This window comes from Caretta caretta, chromosome 7 (assembly GCF_965140235.1).
Source record: "Caretta caretta isolate rCarCar2 chromosome 7, rCarCar1.hap1, whole genome shotgun sequence".
NCBI lineage: Eukaryota > Metazoa > Chordata > Testudines > Cheloniidae > Caretta > Caretta caretta.
In genome coordinates, this window is record NC_134212.1 from 48266672 (window position 1) to 48286206 (window position 19535).

General features: G+C 49.3%; 1 protein-coding gene across 3 annotated transcripts in view; it reads left to right on the plus strand.

The window, feature by feature from the left end:
• Positions 1-19535, plus strand: part of CACNA2D2 (calcium voltage-gated channel auxiliary subunit alpha2delta 2) — a 599591-nt gene that overhangs the window by 409391 nt on the left and 170665 nt on the right. For all 3 annotated transcript variants that reach the window (XM_048856900.2, XM_048856901.2, XM_075130629.1), the window contains exon 5: positions 4212-4256. In XM_048856900.2, the coding sequence (XP_048712857.2) occupies positions 4212-4256 (45 nt within the window). The remainder of the gene's footprint in view (positions 1-4211; positions 4257-19535) is intronic.

Here is a 19535-nt window from a genome sequence, read left to right on the forward strand (position 1 = left end):
GAAGCTGCGGCAGCATGGGCTAGCTCTGCAAGTAATTACTTAGGGTTCCAAGTGGGTTTCTACAGCCCCTCTGAAGCCCATGCTGCCACAGCTTCGCTGTTGTGAGACCTGAGCAAGCTAGATTAAAGCTACGAGCTGCAGTGACACCCTGTGATTGCAGTACAAACATAGCCTAAGAGGCAGACAGACCATTTTTCAGTGTTTTTATGCATGGATGAGTTAAAAACATAACAGCAATGCACCCTGAAAAGAGAGAGGTGTGTGAACTAAGAGCGTGGGCCAAGGGGAACCTGGCTTGTAGACTGCTGTGGATTTGTCTCTCAATGACCACAAGTTTGCACAGCTGACATTTCACTCTTCCCTCTGCATGAGCACTGAATCAGTGCCCTGGCATGATCCCACAGGGCAGGGTATTACACAGATTGCTTCCTCCTTCCTATAGCCTTGGCCCCTTTAATCGCTGAAGATGTCAAACCACATCATTACATTCTGCCTTCCTAAACTTCCCCCTTCACTTTCTGTTGAATGTTTGACCTTTTTCACTTCCTGTCCTAAACTGCTGTGCATTGTTGGCCTTTTCTGAAAGCTGCCAGGTTCCACCCTAGAGGTGGCTGCAGTGGAGGAAGTAGCTCCTGTTTAGTATATGCGAAGCTTGTAAATGCCCGACATTTGCTAACATTTTCCAAAGCGACCCGTGATTTGGGGCAACCCACTGGAGACACCTTACAGAGAGCTGTTTTCAGAAATCACCAAGCATTCACCCTCTGCAAACCAGGCCTCTTTAAGATGTCTCAGGTTGGGCCCCCCAAAATTACTGGTCACTTTAAACGTCTTGGCCACTGTGTGTACCAAAATTGCTATGATGAAAACAACGTCTTTACGGAAAACCATGTTTTTTGTTTACAGTCACCGGGTGACTCTTAGCTTTGTCCATACCCAGACAGCCCCTAGGACTGACCGTGCCATACACTAAACTTGGGGTGCTGGTCTTGTCACCCGATTCATTGCACCCCTTCCCGTGCAATGAAGTAAGGTCTATAGCTTTGGTCTTGTTTGTTATGTTCTATCTACGGTATTATACTGCCAGAGCCGGAGCCCAGCTCTTGCTGCTGGGAGACACAAGGGGAAGTGGAGCACTGATGGCTATGTGCATGTTTCCGAGGCCATCTTGCTAGCACAGATCCAGCTGGTGTGCCCTGGGCTAATGTAGACTGCGCACCATGGCATAGGTCACTGGGAACTGAGTACACATGCCAGCCGGCCTGCTAGGGGCAACATGCATTCCTCCATGGGATTTAGTACATGCTCTATAGGAATCCTGTCCTGCTGCTGCATGGCTACCCTGGGTGGTTCAGAGACTCCATATACCCTCTGGGCTCCCATCACTCCTGAGGGGGCAGGATTTGGCCCACAGCTTTATGGAACCATTCCAGTCCATGAGCCCCTTAGCAATGGCCACGAGGTGTCTTTCACACGTCCATCACTGCTGCTATTCTTCATCAGAGGCTCCCCTTGCCCAGCCTCCCTCTCCTTGCCCTGTGGTGGAGAGCCCTCCTACGGCCTTTGGGGAGGCAGGAATCACACCAATGCCATTATCAGTAACAAACACTCCCCATCAGCAGCAGCAGTCACCTCTGTCAGCTATGGCCCAGTGTCCCTCCATCACTGATCGGGGGCGGCCCCCTTCCCTTTGAGCTCTGGCTGGTCCTTAATGGCAATGCTGGCTTATGGGACCAGGCTGCTCCCAGGGCTTGTTCCCCCAGCCCAGAGCTCCAATTTTCAGACTCCTGGGTCCCTGCAGCAGCTGCTGGTGCTCACGCTGCTCCACGCTGCCAGAGACCCAAGGGGCACCGTGCATCCAGCCCCCTGTGCCAGTTGCCACCTTTTCTTCACAAGAGCCTTGCAACTGGTCATTGGGACAGAGTTTCTTGCTATCCCTCTCTCTAACCAGTTTCTCCTGCTTGCTCAACCCCTGCTGCCAATCTGAGACTCAGGGGGTGGCGGGTGAGGGCACAGGCTCATAGCATTATGGCTGGTTTGTGGGGTTTCACACCTCTCTATCCTGAAATACCTAACTGACTGCAGAGAGGTCATTCCCCACACTGGCTCCTGCCCACAACTTCCCTGTGGAACAGAACAACAGGCCAGTGAACACACATTTGGGAGAAGGCCCCTTCAGCCATGTCCACACACCTGTAGAGCCATGTCCCTAAGCTTGGCCTGAGCCCGTTTGCTGAGCCGGGCCTGTGGCGATGCAGTCAAGGGGCGTGGGAAGTGAACTGAGATCCCTGCAGGTTCCTTGCCTGAGCTGCTGTTCTCAGCATGGATCGTTTTTCCCTTTAAATAATAATAGGAATAATAATAAAATCCCATCAGCACTGACACGGCTCCAGGAGAGAAAGCTGTCTTTGTGTAGCGGCTGATTGAATGGCAGCCATGTTAGCGCTGAGCGCGCTGTCACTGCTGCTGTATTCCTGCATCCAGAATAGTCTCCCTCTGCCCTGTGATTACCCCTTTGGATGGAAAATAGAATTCTATTTTGACAGTATTACTGCTCTCTGAATTGCCTTTCTCTTCGTGAATTTTATCAGCTGCCGCCTGTCCTAGCACACGGGGCGAGGAATCAGAGCAGACCTTTCTGCATAAATGGTTTCTAAATACCCCAAATGAATTACGTGGGTTTCTCCAAGGGAATGGTGAAGCTGCTTTTTATTCTTCCGGCTATTGGTTTGCTGCTGCTGCTGCTGGGGGTGAAGGGGAGGGCGGGGCTTGTGGCATTTCCAGCCTTCCACCAACACCACAACGGCCACCTCTGATTGAGAGAAGCATTGTGATCGTTTAGTCCCGAGGTTCTCAAACTGTGGTCCGTGAGCTCCATTCAGGTGGTCCGCGGATAGTTCCCTCTAAGGTGCGCACCTGGGCGGTCGCACATGAGAGAATGAAGGGCCACCTACCTAATTAGTGGAGCTGCGCAGGCGTGGCTCTACTAATTAGGTGCCTGGACCCTGGAGAAGATGCACATGTAAGGTGAGGTGGTGGCCTTGAGGAGAATTGGGGGTAGGTGGGAGGAGGCAGTGGACTGAGAAGGCGGTGTGGGGGGAATTTGGGACATGCAGGGCTGCTGCGGCCAGAGAAAGAGGCGACTTTCCCCAGCTCCAGGGCTGCGGCTGCCAGGGAGAGACGGCTCTCCTTCCCAGCCTCTGGTCTGTGGGTGCTGTGGTGGGGGAGAGACTCCCCTCCTTCCCAGCCCCAACTTGGGGGCTGCTGCTGTGGGTGAGAGAGGGAGAGACCCCCACTCCTTCCCAGCCCCAGCACGGGGACTGCTGCAGCAGGGGAGAGAGGGCACATCCATCGCATTAGAAAGGTAAGACTACTGATATTAAAATATGAGTTGTGTGCTTTTATTTGTAGAACAAACAATGTTAATTATTATTAAGGTTTTTTTAATATAGTGCTTTTATCCAAAGTGCTTTACAATAGTTAGCTAACGGTAGAAACAACATTTGGAAAGATGCTTAAGTGATCCGCCGAGACCCTCAGCAATTTTCAAGTGGTCCACACACAAAAAAGTTTGAGAACCACTGATCTAGTCTGATCTCCTACAAGACACACTCTGTAGATTCCTCCCAATGATTCCTGCAGGTGGCCCACTGACTAGTGTTTGAAGTAAAGCAACGTTCTTTGGGGCTGTGACATCACAGCCCCTTCTTGAACAAGGCACTGTGATGTCACCAAGCCTCCCCTGTGATGATGCATCATGATGTCACCAAGCAGGAGAGGTGATGAGCAGTGACATCACAGTCCCACTGTGATGATGTACTGAGATGCCACTGAGGTTGTGATGGTCAGGGAGGAGGAGAGGTTGTGGGCCATGATGTCATATCCCCCACTCCGACATCATCGAGGCAGAGATGGTGAAGCAAGTGCTACAATTAACACCGACTCTTAGAAACAGAAAGAAATAAAGTGCAAGGGGAGGGAGGAAGGGGAAGCTGGAGCCGTCCAATAGTCACTGCGACGGCTCAGGCATGGGGTTCGTTTTAAAGCTCCTGTCTTTCTCTTGGGAACCTCCTTCTGAGCCTTGTTTCCAATAGCCTGGCAAGTGGGGAGGCAGGGGGAATGCACAGCCTCTGCGAGCATTTGGGGTGGTGTGGGCCTGCCAGCCAGGGCTGGGCATACCACTAACCGGAGCTTTTACCTTTTCTTTGCAGGAGGAGGATATTGAATACTACGACTCCAAGGCAGACACGGAATATGTGAGTACAATCCCTGCATTCTCCAATAGTCACAGGTAGGGGTGGGCCTGGGCTGATGCTCTCCTCTGCCTGACCCACTCTGATACAATGCATGGAACCTGCGCTTGTGGCAGCTGTTGGCAGGAGCATGGTCTTTTGCATGGCAAACCTATCCCAGACAGGGGAACAGAACCTAGTTCATTCGGGTTCATATCAATACAGGGTGTTTGGCTGCTAGGTCTGGGAACTCGCGGCAAGTTCCTAGTTTTAACAGCTGGACTCATTGCATGGCAGAGGCAGGAGCGCTGGCAGAGGGGGAGCTCCCAGCTACTCCAGTCCCCACCTCTCCCAGCGGGGGGCGCTGTAGGGAATGGGACAGGTGTCAATGTGGATAGGGGTCAATGTTATGACTTTGCTGAGGTGCTTTTTAGATTTTAATGCTGAAATCTTACAAGCTGGATTTGCTGTGTGTGATAGCCAATGTTAGAATGAAATCTAATAGGAGAATCTCTTTTTATCAAGTCCAGGGGGCGTTAGTTTACCAACTTAATACTAAGTTCTTCTTAGGTCAACTTTTAGCTTGAACAGTATTTCTCAAATCAGGACACTGGGTTATTCTTAACCAAACAGCAATTTATTAATTCACCAAGAACCGCATCAGTATACAACCAACAGTTCACCAATCGAGTGTAGACACAACCAATGTTCCAGTTATGTTCTGCACACTCCAATACAGCCTTGCAAGCAGTTGTCACAGAATGCAAATTACTAAGATTTTTTTATCACATTTGCTTAGGATCATCAGTTTTTTAGTACCTAGCACAAGTATCACCCTTCTAACATTTCTCCAAGGAGTAGGAATGTACATGTCTGTAAGGTTCCTGTTATATGAATGGATTGGGGATGATGGACAAGTTTAGAATATCAAAAGCAATTACCTGAAGTTATGGTCCAAATCTCTTTTAGGCCAATTTGCTTGGGTTTATAAAGGAGTGCACACATAGAGCATGAGTTAAAATCTAAACTATGGTTACTTGATGTCTCACTGGAGAGCCTAGACTGAACAAGGTACCCTTCAGTTGTTTATGTATAAATAAAAGAGGAATACAATCTTTGACATGAAATCTCACCACTTCTTCTTATCTAGTTAACCCTGGGATGTAGGGAGAGTCCGTTCCACATGGTTGGTCCAGGAGTCTGTTGCAGTGCGGGGATTCAGTCAACTCTGGGGTCCCCCATGGTGACCTCAGATTTATATACCCGAATTCCTGGGCTCATTGGAGGGGACCATCCTTGGATTTCCATTGGCCAGTTGCAATATGATCGCTCATATTTCACCCCTTTCAGTTTCTCTGCCGCTTCTGTTGGTATCAAATAGATGGCGCAGGTGTATAATAAATTTCTTCAATCCTTTTCTTATCGAAGGCTTTTTAGTTCGATTCAGTTCAAGGATTTAAGTTCAGTATTAGCCCATGTTATTAATTGAAATTTCCCCCTTTTTAAGAAATTTATTTTAATAATTCCAAGTTATACTGTGGTTAGGTGATTGTATTTTTTCATCTTCCTTTTTGTGCCTATCACTGCTAGAATGCAGCAATCACTTATCAAGGAAACAAACAAAATCCATTCTAAGCCTTTTCGTTTGGTGGATACAGTCTTCGATTTTATATGAGCATTTCACATTATTTAGGGCAGGGATCGGCAACCTTTGGCATGCGGCCCATCAGGGAAATCCGCTGACGGGCCAGGACGGTTTGTTTACCTGCACCGTCTGCAGGTTCGGCCGATCGCAGCTCCCACTGGCTGTTCCAGGCCAATGGGGGCTGCAGGAAACAGTGCGGGCCAAGGGACATGCTGGCCGCCGCTTCCCGCAGCCCCCATTGTCCTGGAACGGTGAACCGCAGACAGTGGGAGCTGCGATTGGCTGAACCTGAGGATGCTGCACGTAAACAAACCATCCCGGCCCGCCAGCAGATTTCCCTGACGGGCCGCGTGCCAAAGGTTGCCTATCTCTGATTTAGGGCTTGCAATAGAACAAGAGATATTACCCATACATAAAGAGCGAGTTTACCTGATTCACAGAGCAGATAAACATGCAGCTTCTAATTCAGAGTGAAAAACATATTGACAGGACAAAACAGATTATCTGTGGTATATTTGATTTATTAGGAAAACCAACATATAGTTGATAATTTGGGGTGAAAACATGTGGTTTGAGTGTCTTGGTGTAACAGGCAGTTTGCCCTATTTGACCTTCAGTCTCACTGCCAGGTAAGTATAGTTTGTTTAATTTGCAGCTTCCCCACCCATCTTTGGATCAACTCTCAGGGCACATCTGCGCTGGCAATGTTACAAGCACTGGCAGTTAGAGTGCTGCTCAGAGCACACTGAAGGGAAACCACTGTTGTGCGTTCACACTCAGCTGCCTGTGCAATAGTGTGTTCACACTTGCGGCACTTGAAGCAGTATTCGGAGCAGTGCTCTCTGGGCAGCTATCCCATAGAGCACCTCTTTCTCTTCTGCTGCTAAGAGATGTGGGAAGGCGTAGGGGGTCGCGGGGCATTCTGGGTCCTGTCCCTATGCCCTGTGATGTATTGCTTCGCGTCCCAGAAATCCCTGTGCTTCCATCCGCATTTGGTGACATATTCCAACAGTTTGTGTACTGAACGCCCTGCATCTTTGGGCTGCAGGAATGGATCCCGAACTGTTGACCAATATGCTGCTCGCTCTGACTAACACATCACAAGTGGCAGTGGAGTTATTCCTTAAACTACAGTGGCAAGAGGGGTGCAACATTGATCTCGCCAGGTGTAGTAGCTACAACAGAAGATTGCTTGTGGCATTCACGTAGGTGCTGACCACAGTGGAATGCCATTTTTGGGCTCGGGAAACAAGTACTGAGTGGTGGCATCACATCATCGTGCACATCTGGGATGACGAGCAGTGGCTGCAGAACTTTTGGATGAGGAAAGCCACATTCATGGGACTGTGTGATGAGCTCGCCCCAGCCCTGCAGTGCAAGGACACGAGAATGAGAGCTGCCCTGTCTTTGGAGAAGCACGTGGAGATTGCACTGTTGAAGCTGGCTACTCCAGACTGCTACCAATCGGTTGCTAACCAGTTCGGAGTGGGAAAGTCGACAGTTGGACTCGTGTTGATGGAAGTGTGCAGGGCCATTAATATCATCCTGCTCCAAAAGACCGTGACTCTGGGCAATGTGTGTGACATTGTGGATAGCTTTGCAGAAATGGGCTTCCCAACTGCGGACGGGTGATAGATGGCACGCATATTCCAACTCTGGCACCAGACCACCTAGCCACTGAGTACATTAATCGCAAAGGGTATGTCTCAATGGTTCTCTAGGCACTTGTGGATCACCGTGGGCGTTTCATGGACATTAATGCAGGCTGGTCCGGAAAAGTGCATGACGCATGCATCTTTCGGAACACTGGCCTGTTCAGGAAGCTGCAAGCAGGAACTTTCTTCCCGGACCAGAACATCACCGTAGAGGAAGTGGAAATGCCAATTGTGATTCTGGGAGACCCCACCTACCCCTTAATGCCGTGGCTTTTGAAGCCATACATGGGGCAACTTGACAGCAGCAAGGAGCAGTTCAACAACAGGGTGAGCAAGTGCAGAATGACGGTTGAGGGTGTTTTTGGCCTTTTAAAAGCCCGCTGGCGCTGCCTCTATGGGAAGCTGGACCTGTCCGCTGACAATATTCCTATGCTTATAGCCACGTGCTGTACGCTTCATAATATTTAGGAAGGGAAGGGTGAAAGCTTCACTCAGGGCTGGACTGCAGAGTCTCAGTGCCTGGAGGCTGAGTTTGAACAGACAGAGACCAGGGCTATTAGAGGGGCCCAGCACGGGGCCATAAGGACTAGGGATGCCTCTAGGCAGCAATTTGAAGCGGAAAGCCACTAATATTTGTTGCTGTGCTTGGGAGTGCAGTGCTTGTAGTGCTAGGAGGTAATTGGTGCAGACGATGCAATATGTGGGTTTAACATAATTGTATGTTGTTTTGCAGGGCTCTTTTTGCTTTCTATTAATAGAATAAAGATTGCTTTCAAACCAACACAGTTCTTTTACAACAAAATAACAACCGAAGGAGAGAGTCAAACCAAAAAAAACATCAGAAGAGAGGGGGATGGAGGAAGGTAAGGTGCCAGGAGGAGGTGGGGTCCCGGGATCACTAAAGATTTGTGTATGTCCAGGGATCCTATCCAGCCTTCTCCTTTGGAGTACAGTGCAGCGGGTACTGTACTTCAGCAGGGCCAAACTGCAGAGGGATGGGTGTTGAGTGCAGTGGGTAGTGGGAGTCCACAGTGCTAGACTGTGATGGGGGAGGAGTAGAATGCCACGGGTATAGACTGGAGCCAGGAGGTTGATAAAAGTGTGTTGGCAGTGTCTGAGGGGAGCATGGGAAAGAGTTTTGCAACAGTGGCTGTAGGGGAGAGTGGGCGCGGAGCTGCTTGGTTTGAAGAGCTAGTATCGCCTGGAGCATGTCTGCTTGGCGCTCCATAACTTTAAGAGCCGCTCCATGGCTTCATTCTGGCGTGCCGCGTTCTCCTTTCAGTCCCTCGTCTCGCTGTCCTGCCACTCCTTCAATTCCTGTTTCTCGGTGGCAGAGTGTATCATAACATCATGCACAAAGTCCTCCTTAGTTCTTCTTGGCCACTTTCTAATTCTGTGTAGCCGGTCAGCCGTCGATAACAAAGAGGGAGGCTAGGCTCCCAAGGTCATCTCTGTGAAGTTTAAATGCAACATTTTACAGAAGCTGTATTGTTTGCAACACAGAGAACCCTGATTCAGTGATTTAAAACACAGCCAGTAATCACACACCTGCCACTAACTGGCTGACCCCAGGCAAGCACACTTGAGCCACAAGACCCCCCAAAATAGTGAGTAGCCGCAGGGGCAGAGTTAATCACTCTTCCCGGACCCTGCTGTACACTGGGCACATGGCTCTTGGGGATAGCCAGCACTGTAGGGTGGGCCTGATAATCATTCCTGTTCCCACACTTTCCACAGGATGTGATCATAGAATCATAGAATATCAGGGTTGGAAGGGACCTCAGGAGGTCATCTAGTCCAACCCCCTGCTCAAAGCAGGACCAATCCCCAATTAAATCATCCCAGCCAGGGCTTTGTCAAGCCTGACCTTAAAAACTTCTAAGGAAGGAGATTCTACCACCTCCCTAGGTAACGCATTCCAGTGTTTCACCACCCTCCTAGTGAAAAAGTTTTTCCTAATATCCAACCTAAACCTCCCCCACTGCAACTTGAGACCATTACTCCTTGTCCTGTCCTCTTCTACCACTGAGAATAGTCTAGAACCATCCTCTTTGGAACCCCCTTTCAGGTAGTTGAAAGCAGCTATCAAATCCCCCCTCATTCTTCTCTTCTGCAGGCTAAACAATCCCAGCTCCCTCAGCCTCTCCTCATAACTCATGTGTTCCAGACCCCTAATCATTTTTGTTGCCCTTCGCTGGACTCTCTCCAATTTATCCACATCCTTCTTGTAGTGTGGGGCCCAAAACTGGACACAGTACTCCAGATGAGGCCTCACCAATGTCGAATAGAGGGCAACGATCACATCCCTCGATCTGCTGGCTATGCCCCTACTTATACAACCCAAAATGCCATTGGCCTTCTTGGCAACAAGGGCACACTGTTGACTCATATCCAGCTTCTCGTCCACTGTCACCCCTAGGTCCTTTTCCGCAGAACTGCTGCCTAGCCATTCGGTCCCTAGTCTGTAACGGTGCATTGGGTTCTTCCGTCCTAAGTGCAGGACCCTGCACTTATCCTTGTTGAACCTCATCAGATTTCTTTTGGCCCAATCCTCCAATTTGTCTAGGTCCCTCTGTATCCTATCCCTGCCCTCCAGCGTATCTACCACTCCTCCTAGTTTAGTATCATGATGGAAGATATCTCACTGCTGAGGGTGAGCTGGGAATCGAGGGAGGGTCTTCTCCAAGCCTGCGGCTTCCACCCTGGCCCCTATGCGGCTCGCCTGTGTGCAGCAATGGTGTCTCCCCCCAACCCTCTCCAAATGCTGATGAGGTCCAGCAGCTCGGCATTACTCCAAGCGTGGTATCGCCTGGTGCATGGAGCAGGCTTGGCCACCTGGAAAACTGCGCTGAGACCACTGCATGCATTACCAAGCAAACAGGAAGGGGACTTTCAAATTTCCAAAGGAATTTATGGGGTGGGGATGACGGTTGGTCACCTGAGGGCAGGGCCGTAGAGCTCAAACCGATGAACAGAGAGGTGAGAAGAGGCATTGTGGGACATCTCCCGGAGGCCAACCGCAGCGCTGTAATTGCCACGGTGTCTATACTGGCACCGCAGCACAGTAGCCCCGGTGCACAAAGCTGTACGGCTCTCGCTGGGGTGTTTTTCTTAAACGGCTACAACTGTGCAGTTTCTGCGCCTTAAGTGGCTTGGCAGTGTGTAAACCTCGGGAGTTACAGCACAGAAAGCTGCTTTACTGCGCAGAAACTTGCCAGTGCAGACAGGGCCTCCGTGTGCAGTGGGCTGCTTTGCTAGGAAAGCAGGGTGTGAGCCTTCTTGGTAACTTGTTTGGAGTTCTTTTTAGTTAGGTTGGGAGCAGGGCCGGCTCCAGACACCAGCGTTCCAAGCAGGTGCTTGGGGCGACAGTCAGAAAGGGGCGGCAGAGTTTCCACGGCGGCGGCAATTCGGCGGCAGCTTCTGTGTTCCGCCGGCCGTGGCAGCAATTCGGTGGCGACAGGTTTTTTCACTGCTTGGGGCAGCAAAAACGGTAGAGCCGGCCCTGGTCAGGAAGGAGAAAGAGGTTTTATCCATATGCAGATTATGAGAGATTCTTGCGTAGGTGGGTAACAGTAGTCTCATTGAGCCGTTTTAGTCTCTGTTCTTGGGGAGTGTAACTCCTAATCTTGGCCGATTTGTGGGCCCTTAGACAAAATGTCTCATATGAAGTGAACCATTTTTTTATTGTCTTTACTTCCTAGGTTTCAGAGTAGCAGCCGTGTTAGTCCGCAAAAAGAAAAGGAGGACTTGTGGCATCTTAGAGACAAGCACATTTACTTGAGCATAAGCTTATGCTCAAATAAATTTGTTAGTCTCTAAGGTGCCACAAGTCCTCCTTTGCTTTTTACTTTCTAGGTGGATCCTATTGTAAGATAAACAGAGGAGGATAGCTTCTCTAATTGCCAGGAGGAATTAATACTTAGTAATTATTCAAGTCATATCTATGCTCTATACCCCTTACACAGGAGAACGGACTGTGGGTGAGCTCCCAGCTACTCCAGCCCCTGCCTCTCCCAGCAGGGGGCACTGTGGGGAGTGGGGCAGGAGCACTGGCTGTGGGGGGGAAGCTCCCAGTTTCTCCAGTCCCAGCTTCTCCCATCAGGGGGTGCTATGGGGAGTGGGTCAGGAGCACTGGCTGTTGGAGCGTGATTACAAGATGCCTTGGGATCATTAGAATCAGCATAACCCCAGACGTATGACTATAGCAAGTGCTGTCTCTCTGGCCGAGACAGCTGGGCTCCCTAGCAGTAACCGGTTACGGTCCCTAAGAGCCAGTGCTACACTGTGCTGTTATACCAGGCAATTTCTGAGAGGGGCCACTTAGTGCCCAGTGCAGCTCCATGTCCGCTGTCACCCAGGAAGCAGAACCAGCGTGCAGCGGATGGCTCTGCATTGCAGAGAGAGTGTGCACTGGACACTGCAGAGCCCCGCTTGGGGAGGCAGGCACTTCCTCTACAGCATGATGGGGAGGGCATGGCCTTCCTACGCTTCCACCTGTAGATGAAAACTGCTAGTCTACTCCAGCCATTAGGGCGCCTCCATCCCACAGCCTGGAGCAGATTCCTCCTCCTCGCCCTACAACCCCCAGGTTTTATCCCCCAAGCCTAGCCCAGCTGCTTGGGCTGGACACTAGGGGCTGGCTCCTGGCTGTAGGCCCACGCAGAGAGACTCAGTGGCTGCCCTCTGACTCTGTGTTCTGACAGTGATGGGCCGTCAGCTGGAGCCAGTCTCAGGGGGATCCAGGTGCATGTTCGCTAAGGCAAGCCACTCCGCTGCCTGGGAAAGTTTCTAAAATTAAAGCTGGCATCTGAAATTCAAATGAAGAGCAAACCTTTAATTAGAGACTGAATCTAATTCTCGACCCCCCTCCCGGCAAAGCCGTCCTGTAATGCTGGCAATCAATGCTTTAAATATAAACCAGACAGCTTGAATTTCCCAGGGCTCCCAAGGGGGTCGACATGTGCCGGTTACACTTCATGATGATAGCGCTCAGCTAGTGCTTTGTCTGATCAAAGCACTTCACAGGCATTTGCTGCTGCCCTGGCTCACGCCAGAGGTGGCTGCATTTTAGTGGCAGGTGATAGGTTGCCTGGGTATGAAGGTGGTAAAGTACTTGGGGGTCCTTCAGGATGAAAGGTGCCCTACAAACCGCTGCTGTTGATTGTTCTCTGAGCCCTGGGCTGGCAGGGCGTAGCTGTTTCTTCATCTGACTGAGCTCCCCTCCCGTTTCTAAGACGCACCTCAGGCACAGCAAGGGAAGGAGTTTTTCCTGCTGCTGCCCCTTCCCTCCCCAGGGCTATTAAGCAGCTGGAGGGGAAAAACAGTGAAATGTAATCAAGTCAGAACCTCATGAACAAAGAGCCCCCTGTCCCCAGGTAACCACACTCTGCATCCCTAGGCCTCTGCCAGCCGCTTACACTCCCTAGCCGGAGTGGAAGGCGATGGCAGCGGGCAGCAATTGTAAATGACACACGAGCAGCCCTGGTTTGGGAGCCCAGGCCTGGCCCCCTATGTCCCACGTATTCCTTTACACAGCGACAAGCAGCGAAGGACTGGGAGAGCATCCAGGCCTTTGACCCAGAGACCGATTCACAGGCTCAGTTTCCCCCATCCTGCAGCTAGGTGCTGAACTGGGAAGGACTAGGGGGTGGACATGGGCATTTAGCACAGACCAGCCTTACTCCGGCACCAAGAAGGAGAAACAGAGTTGAATCCAGGAGGTCACCAGCCCTAAAATCAGTTCACCTTGGAAGGGCCATGTATCTTTGCAAGAGCAGCGCTGCTGGAGCCAGGCTGCCAGCATGTGGCGTGTGTCATAAATCCAGGGTGGGGGGCTGCAGGATTTCCCCCCTGCGTGTGACCTGCATGGGCCACGCTGTCTGAGCAGAGCAGTGGCTGCTGCTGCTTGCCCTGTGCACCCTGGGGCTGTATTAGCCCTGCTCGTCCCGCCCTCTTCCCTAACGCGGGGTGCTGCAGTGCCGGGGCCATGGAATAGAATCATAGAATCATAGAATATAAGGGTTGGAAGGGACCCCAGAAGGTCATCTAGTCCAACCCCCTGCTCAAAGCAGGACCAATTCCCAGTTAAATCATCCCAGCCAGGGCTTTGTCAAGCCTGACCTTAAAAACCTCTAAGGAAGGAGATTCTACCACCTCCCTAGGTAACGCATTCCAGTGTTTCACCACCCTCTTGGTGAAAAAGTTTTTCCTAATATCCAATCTAAACCTCCCCCACTGCAGCTTGAGACCATTACTCCTCGTTCTGTCATCTGATACCATTGAGAACAGTCTAGAGCCATCCTCTTTGGAACCCCCTTTCAGGTAGTTGAAAGCAGCTATCAAATCCCCCCTCATTCTTCTCTTCTGCAGGCTAAACAATCCCAGCTCCCTCAGCCTCTCCTCATAACTCATGTGTTCCAGACCCCTAATCATTTTTGTTGCCCTTCGCTGGACTCTCTCCAATTTATCCACATCCTTCTTGAAGTGTGGGGCCCAAAACTGGACACAGTACTCCAGATGAGGCCTCACCAATGTCGAATAGAGGGGAACGATCACGTCCCTCGATCTGCTCGCTATGCCCCTACTTATACATCCCAAAATGCCATTGGCCTTCTTGGCAACAAGGGCACACTGCTGACTCATATCCAGCTTCTCGTCCACTGTCACCCCTAGGTCCTTTTCCGCAGAACTGCTGCCTAGCCATTCGGTCCCTAGTCTGTAGCTGTGCATTGGGTTCTTCCGTCCTAAGTGCAGGACCCTGCACTTATCCTTATTGAACCTCATCAGATTTCTTTTGGCCCAATCCTCCAATTTGTCTAGGTCCTTCTGTATCCTATCCCTCCCCTCCAGCGTATCTACCACTCCTCCCAGTTTAGTATCATCCGCAAATTTGCTGAGAGTGCAATCCACACCATCCTCCAGATCATTTATGAAGATATTGAACAAGCAGCAGGACACACCCTTTTGCACAGCTCTTTCCCACTCCCCTTGCCCCCACCCCCGTACACTAGTACCACTGACCCTGTGGCCCTCCGTTGCCATGGCGAATGGGGCTAGACGTGCACCTGGGCACAGATAAACAGCACTAAAGCAGAACTGCAATTGCACAGTCAACAGCAGGCCAAGCCATGTCACAATGGGGCGGGGGTCGCTGCTCAGCTGGGGCCCCGCTGTAGTGCCACCGCAGACAGCAGGGCTGGGTCATTTCACACTAGCTGGGCATCTGGCTCCAGCTCTGCATTACAACATACCAAGCTAAAAGTATAGGACTTTCCTAAGGCCACTTCCTGTCCAAGTAATTGCTGTGGCGCCCGCGGGGTTGGGGTGTGAGGGCAGTGGGAGGGGACGGTGTTCCCAGGTGGGAGACTGGGAGGGGAAGCGCCCCGTGGCAATCTCTCTGTTAAGATGACACCCGTGCTGTGAAGAAATGTGGGAACCTCTGGGATGTACTAGGCTATATGACAAATAGCAGTCGGGCCATGTTGGCTGCACGGCAGCTTAGTGGGTGTTGCCTATTCACTCAGTGTGGCCCTAAGATCTGCACCGCAAGGCCAAATCCTGCAGTTCTTCCTTGGCTATTCCTTCAGGCCGACTTGGGCAGATTCCATCCTTGTTGGGCACCAACATTCTCTGGCATCCATGAAAATATTTGCAACTCCTGCAAACTGAATTAATTCACACTGCAGTGTGTGATTCGTTCTCCTGTATATTGCTTGTTCAAATCATCCACGCAAAGAGCAGAAACAAATCCACGTGGCCAATGGCACATCGGGAATTGTGACCAGCAAATAGTTGGAACAAATAGCTTGCAAAGCACCCATCATCTGAAAAGGATTAGTCCAAACTACTCGCTGAACACTTACAAATACATGCACGGAAAGCAGGGATGGATTATGAGCTGATAAGAAGCCTTAGCTCAGTCTGACGAATAGGATTCAACCACCTCTAGAATTTATACATAGTAGTTGAGTGCCAAACAATGCATCAGATATTCAGATCTAGTTTTCCTGTCACAGAGGCTCTGAAACAACAAGAAAGAACAGTGCTTGAGGGAAAATTCAAAACAGATCAGATCGATTTCTTCAAAGTGCAATCGCTGACAAACCTCCCCAACACCGTCATCCCCCGCTGACCCAGCAACAGGTCACACAGTCTGCTCCTGCTGTCCCAGGAACATAAAGTTTAACGAGAGCTACAGAAATGATAAACAGCAATGACAGATGCAAACAGGTGTGACTTCCTTGGAGGGGAAGTCTGAGACTTTATCAGCCCATGGGCTCTAATCTGAGCAAGTAAAGCAGGGAGTAGGAAGATGCTTTGACAAAACAGAAGATGGGGCATGGGTTGATTTTATTTACTGATCTCTTAAGTAATATAAGACCACTAATTAAACACAGAGTGCGAGGAAGCTCCATAAACATGGTGCATCTATGCATCAGCCCTGTGCTTATCAACCTACATACTTCTTGAGGGGGAGAATTGGAAGCTCTGTCATCCCTTGAAGCATTTAAAATTAAATTGGGCAAAGAACTAAAAATGATAGGTGGCACAAGTAGCGATGCCCAAAGTTAAGGTTGCCTGATAGTTCCCAGTGTAAGACCCAAGTGGCAGACTCTGCAGTGGAGTTATTGGTGCCAGCTCCACTGAAGACCCACAAGGGAGTCAAAATGGTTCCATGTGGTGGAATTTCTGGGGGTTTGTCAGTTTGCTTTTTTAAAAAGCCTATGAAATTTTGTTTAAAAACAAACAAACAAAAAACCCTAAGTTAAAAGAATGTTGTTAAGGTTGCAAAGTCAAGCACTCCAAAGTTAGGAAATGCCAGAATTAAGGATGCCTCTGCAACCTTAACTCAGCCCCCATGTGATACAGTCTTTAACTACATGTTCACATCCTATGTTTTGCACTGGGCCCTGCCTCATTCAGTGCACAGGGAAGATGGTGCTCACTGAGTGGACAGCTGTTCAATATTTTGTTGTTTCCTCATTCTCCAATGTGTGGCCCTGGGCCTAATTTCCAACATGCTATTCAAATCCTGCTCTGGAGACAGAATTACTGATTTTTCAGAGTCCTTAGCATTACGTAGCACTGTGTTTGTGCAGAGCCCAGCTCCCATTGGCTTCGGTCACAGCTGTGAGTGCTCAGCACTTCTGCAAGTCAGATCTCAGGGGCTCAAGTCGGGCACTCTGAAAATGAGGAACTCACAATTAGTGATCGCTTGCAAAAAATTTGTCTAGCATCACACAGGAACTCTGTGGCAGAGGCAGGGATACAATCCAATTCTCCGGGGCAGCATTCAGCTGCTTTAACCAGAAGACCATCCTTTCTCTTCCTGCAGTCTCTCTCTCTTCCTGGAAATGAAGTGCTTAGCTACCCACTTGCCTCTAAGGGTATGTCTACACTGCAGCTAGGCACCTGTGGCTGGCCCATGCCAGCTGTCCTGGGCTTTCAGGGCTTGGCTTGCAAGGCTGTTTGTGGTATAAATGTTGGGGTATGGGCTGGAGCTCTGGCTCTAAGACCTTGCACAGCCTCTTAGCCCAGTCCCAGCGAGCCCAAGTTAGCTGGCATGGGCCAGCCACAGGCTTTTAATTGCAGTGTAGATGTTCTCTTAGACCTCCCTCCTATTACCAGGCAGGAGTCACTTGGTAGTTATGCAGCAGCAATCTTAGTGCAAGGAAGGCTGCTCCTATGCAAAACGCCAGCAACTTCTGGCTGTTAGCTTTAGGATTAGACATATATATGTGTAATGAGAACAACCACGGTGACATTAGATGGGATTAGAACATATGAGGGATATAAACCCTTGTGCTTCAGGGCATAAACCAGCCTCTAGCTGATGAGGGCTAGGAAAATCTTCCTATGTTTCTGGAATGGGCTTGACGCAGTATTGGCTTTTGAAAAGGCCACAGTCTTGACTATAAAAATATTTTCAGTGATTGGCAGTGCTCATGAAGACGCGGGTCTCCTGATACTGGCTGGAACCAGGGGTGGCCAAAGCAAGCACTATCCAAATTTCCCTCCATGAGATTTCCCTGAAATGAGCTGTAGCCCCCTCTGGCAGCGAAGAGTATGTCTACACTGCATTCAGGAGGTGTGATTGCAGCCCTTGTCGACATACCTGAGCGAGGTCACAACTAGCTCTCGTAACAATAGCAGTGAAGCCACAGCAGAACGGGCAGTGACAACTCCTGAGGATAAACTGGTAACTGCTTTACAAAGCATGGTGGTTTAGGAATTTGGTCTTGGGTCTAAAATTGCATGTCATTAATGGCTTGATTCATCTGTCCCTTGGGTTGCGCAGATGGAAGGCTGGCCTCAGTAGTGGAAAGTCCAGCTAGAACATGAATCAAAGCAGTGCAGACTGCCTAGGCTACACCAGCTAATGCACAGAGCTCAGCAATACTTTTTCAGCGAATAGTAAATTCCCCCCAAAAAATGCCTTTTTTTAAAAGCATCGAAAAGTTGGGTCAAGTTCAGCAAATAGTTTTGTCTGGAAAAGAACTAGGAGAAACAATAGGATATTTTGGACATTTTCTAAACTAACCATTTCAAATCGACATTTTGTTTAGAAAACCTCCATTCAGATCGCTGTTTGAAACTTTTCCTTCAACCCAAATGAATTTGTTTGTTTGTTTGTTTTTGTTTTGTTGAGAACAACCAAAAAAATCAGTTTAGCTTTTAAATGAACTTCTGGTTCTGGGGTTGGGGAGGGATTTTGCAGTTCAGCCCCGAAAAATCAATGATTGATACAGCCTAGAAAGTGGGCAGGGCCACCTGCAAGGTGGGGTGTCCAGAATGCTTGGGAGATGCAGCAGGTTTTTCAAGCAGTCTCCACTGGCTGGGCACTTATGCAGTCTTGCATTCTATGGAATGCCTGGGAGACAGCTGCTTCCCTCTTCCAGGGTGAATTGCCCCTACTAGGGTGTCTACTACTGCACACCAGAGGATGCATATTGTGCTATTGAAAATGAATCAGGCCCTCCACCTCCAGATGGTTGCAAAGCCATTGAGGTCTCCTGAGCCATCAGCAATCGCTGCCTTTTAAAACCTGCAGCTCTCAAAACAAAGCAGAAAAGAAAAGGAACTTAGTTTCCAGGGCTGGAACCAAATGAAGTTAGCAGTTTGTATCCATGTCAATGGCAGTTCTCAAATCATTTCCCATTTAGGCTTCTCTCTCTCTCTCCTTTTTTATTATAGCAAAATTGTATGGGCCCTATTGAAAACACTTGTAATTTTGCATGGATGGGACTCTACCCTATTAGAACTATTACTTCTTCCCAATGAAATCCCGGCTAATTTAATTCCAGCCAAAATAAAAGACAGAAGAGATGATGAAATAAAAAAAGATAGCAGGACGCTTGCAATTGCAGTAAATAGCAAACCCGCATATTTTTCTCTTTTTAGTTCCATTTTTTAGATTTAAATTGAGCACGAGAACTCCCTGAAATGAAGTTAGTTGTTATAGACAATGCCTATTCAGCGAAACTGTGACTTCATTCATGAGCCTCACGCCAGATTGAAATGTGGAGGGAAAATAAAGTTGTGTTTCCTATTCATTTTGCCAACAGTCCACTATCTTCCTGAACACGTTTTTAATTTATTTTTTTCCCCAAATGAATGGGGACTGTCCAAAGGTTCACTCAGGGACCCCAAGACACTCAAAATGTTTACAGAAGTCAAGAACTTTTTGCCTCTTCCCTGAAGCGAGGGATTCAATGTTTAGTCCTAGCGAAGTGTTCAAATCAACAAACATTCTCAGCTGGATACCACTGGCGGAATGGTAGAAAATTACAATAATTTTCCAGGCATTATGATTGTGTTTATGGCAGGGGGCAGTGTTTAAATTCTCCAGGGTGGATCCCCAGTTTCTGTTTATCAGCAAAGCTCCACTGAAATCAATAGAGCTGTGTCCCGTGTCAGCCCTGGAGGATCTGGTCCTTTATCCATAACAAAAATGGTGTTAATTTTTTGCCACTGATCAGTGGCAAGTCATTAATTTCCCAGAGT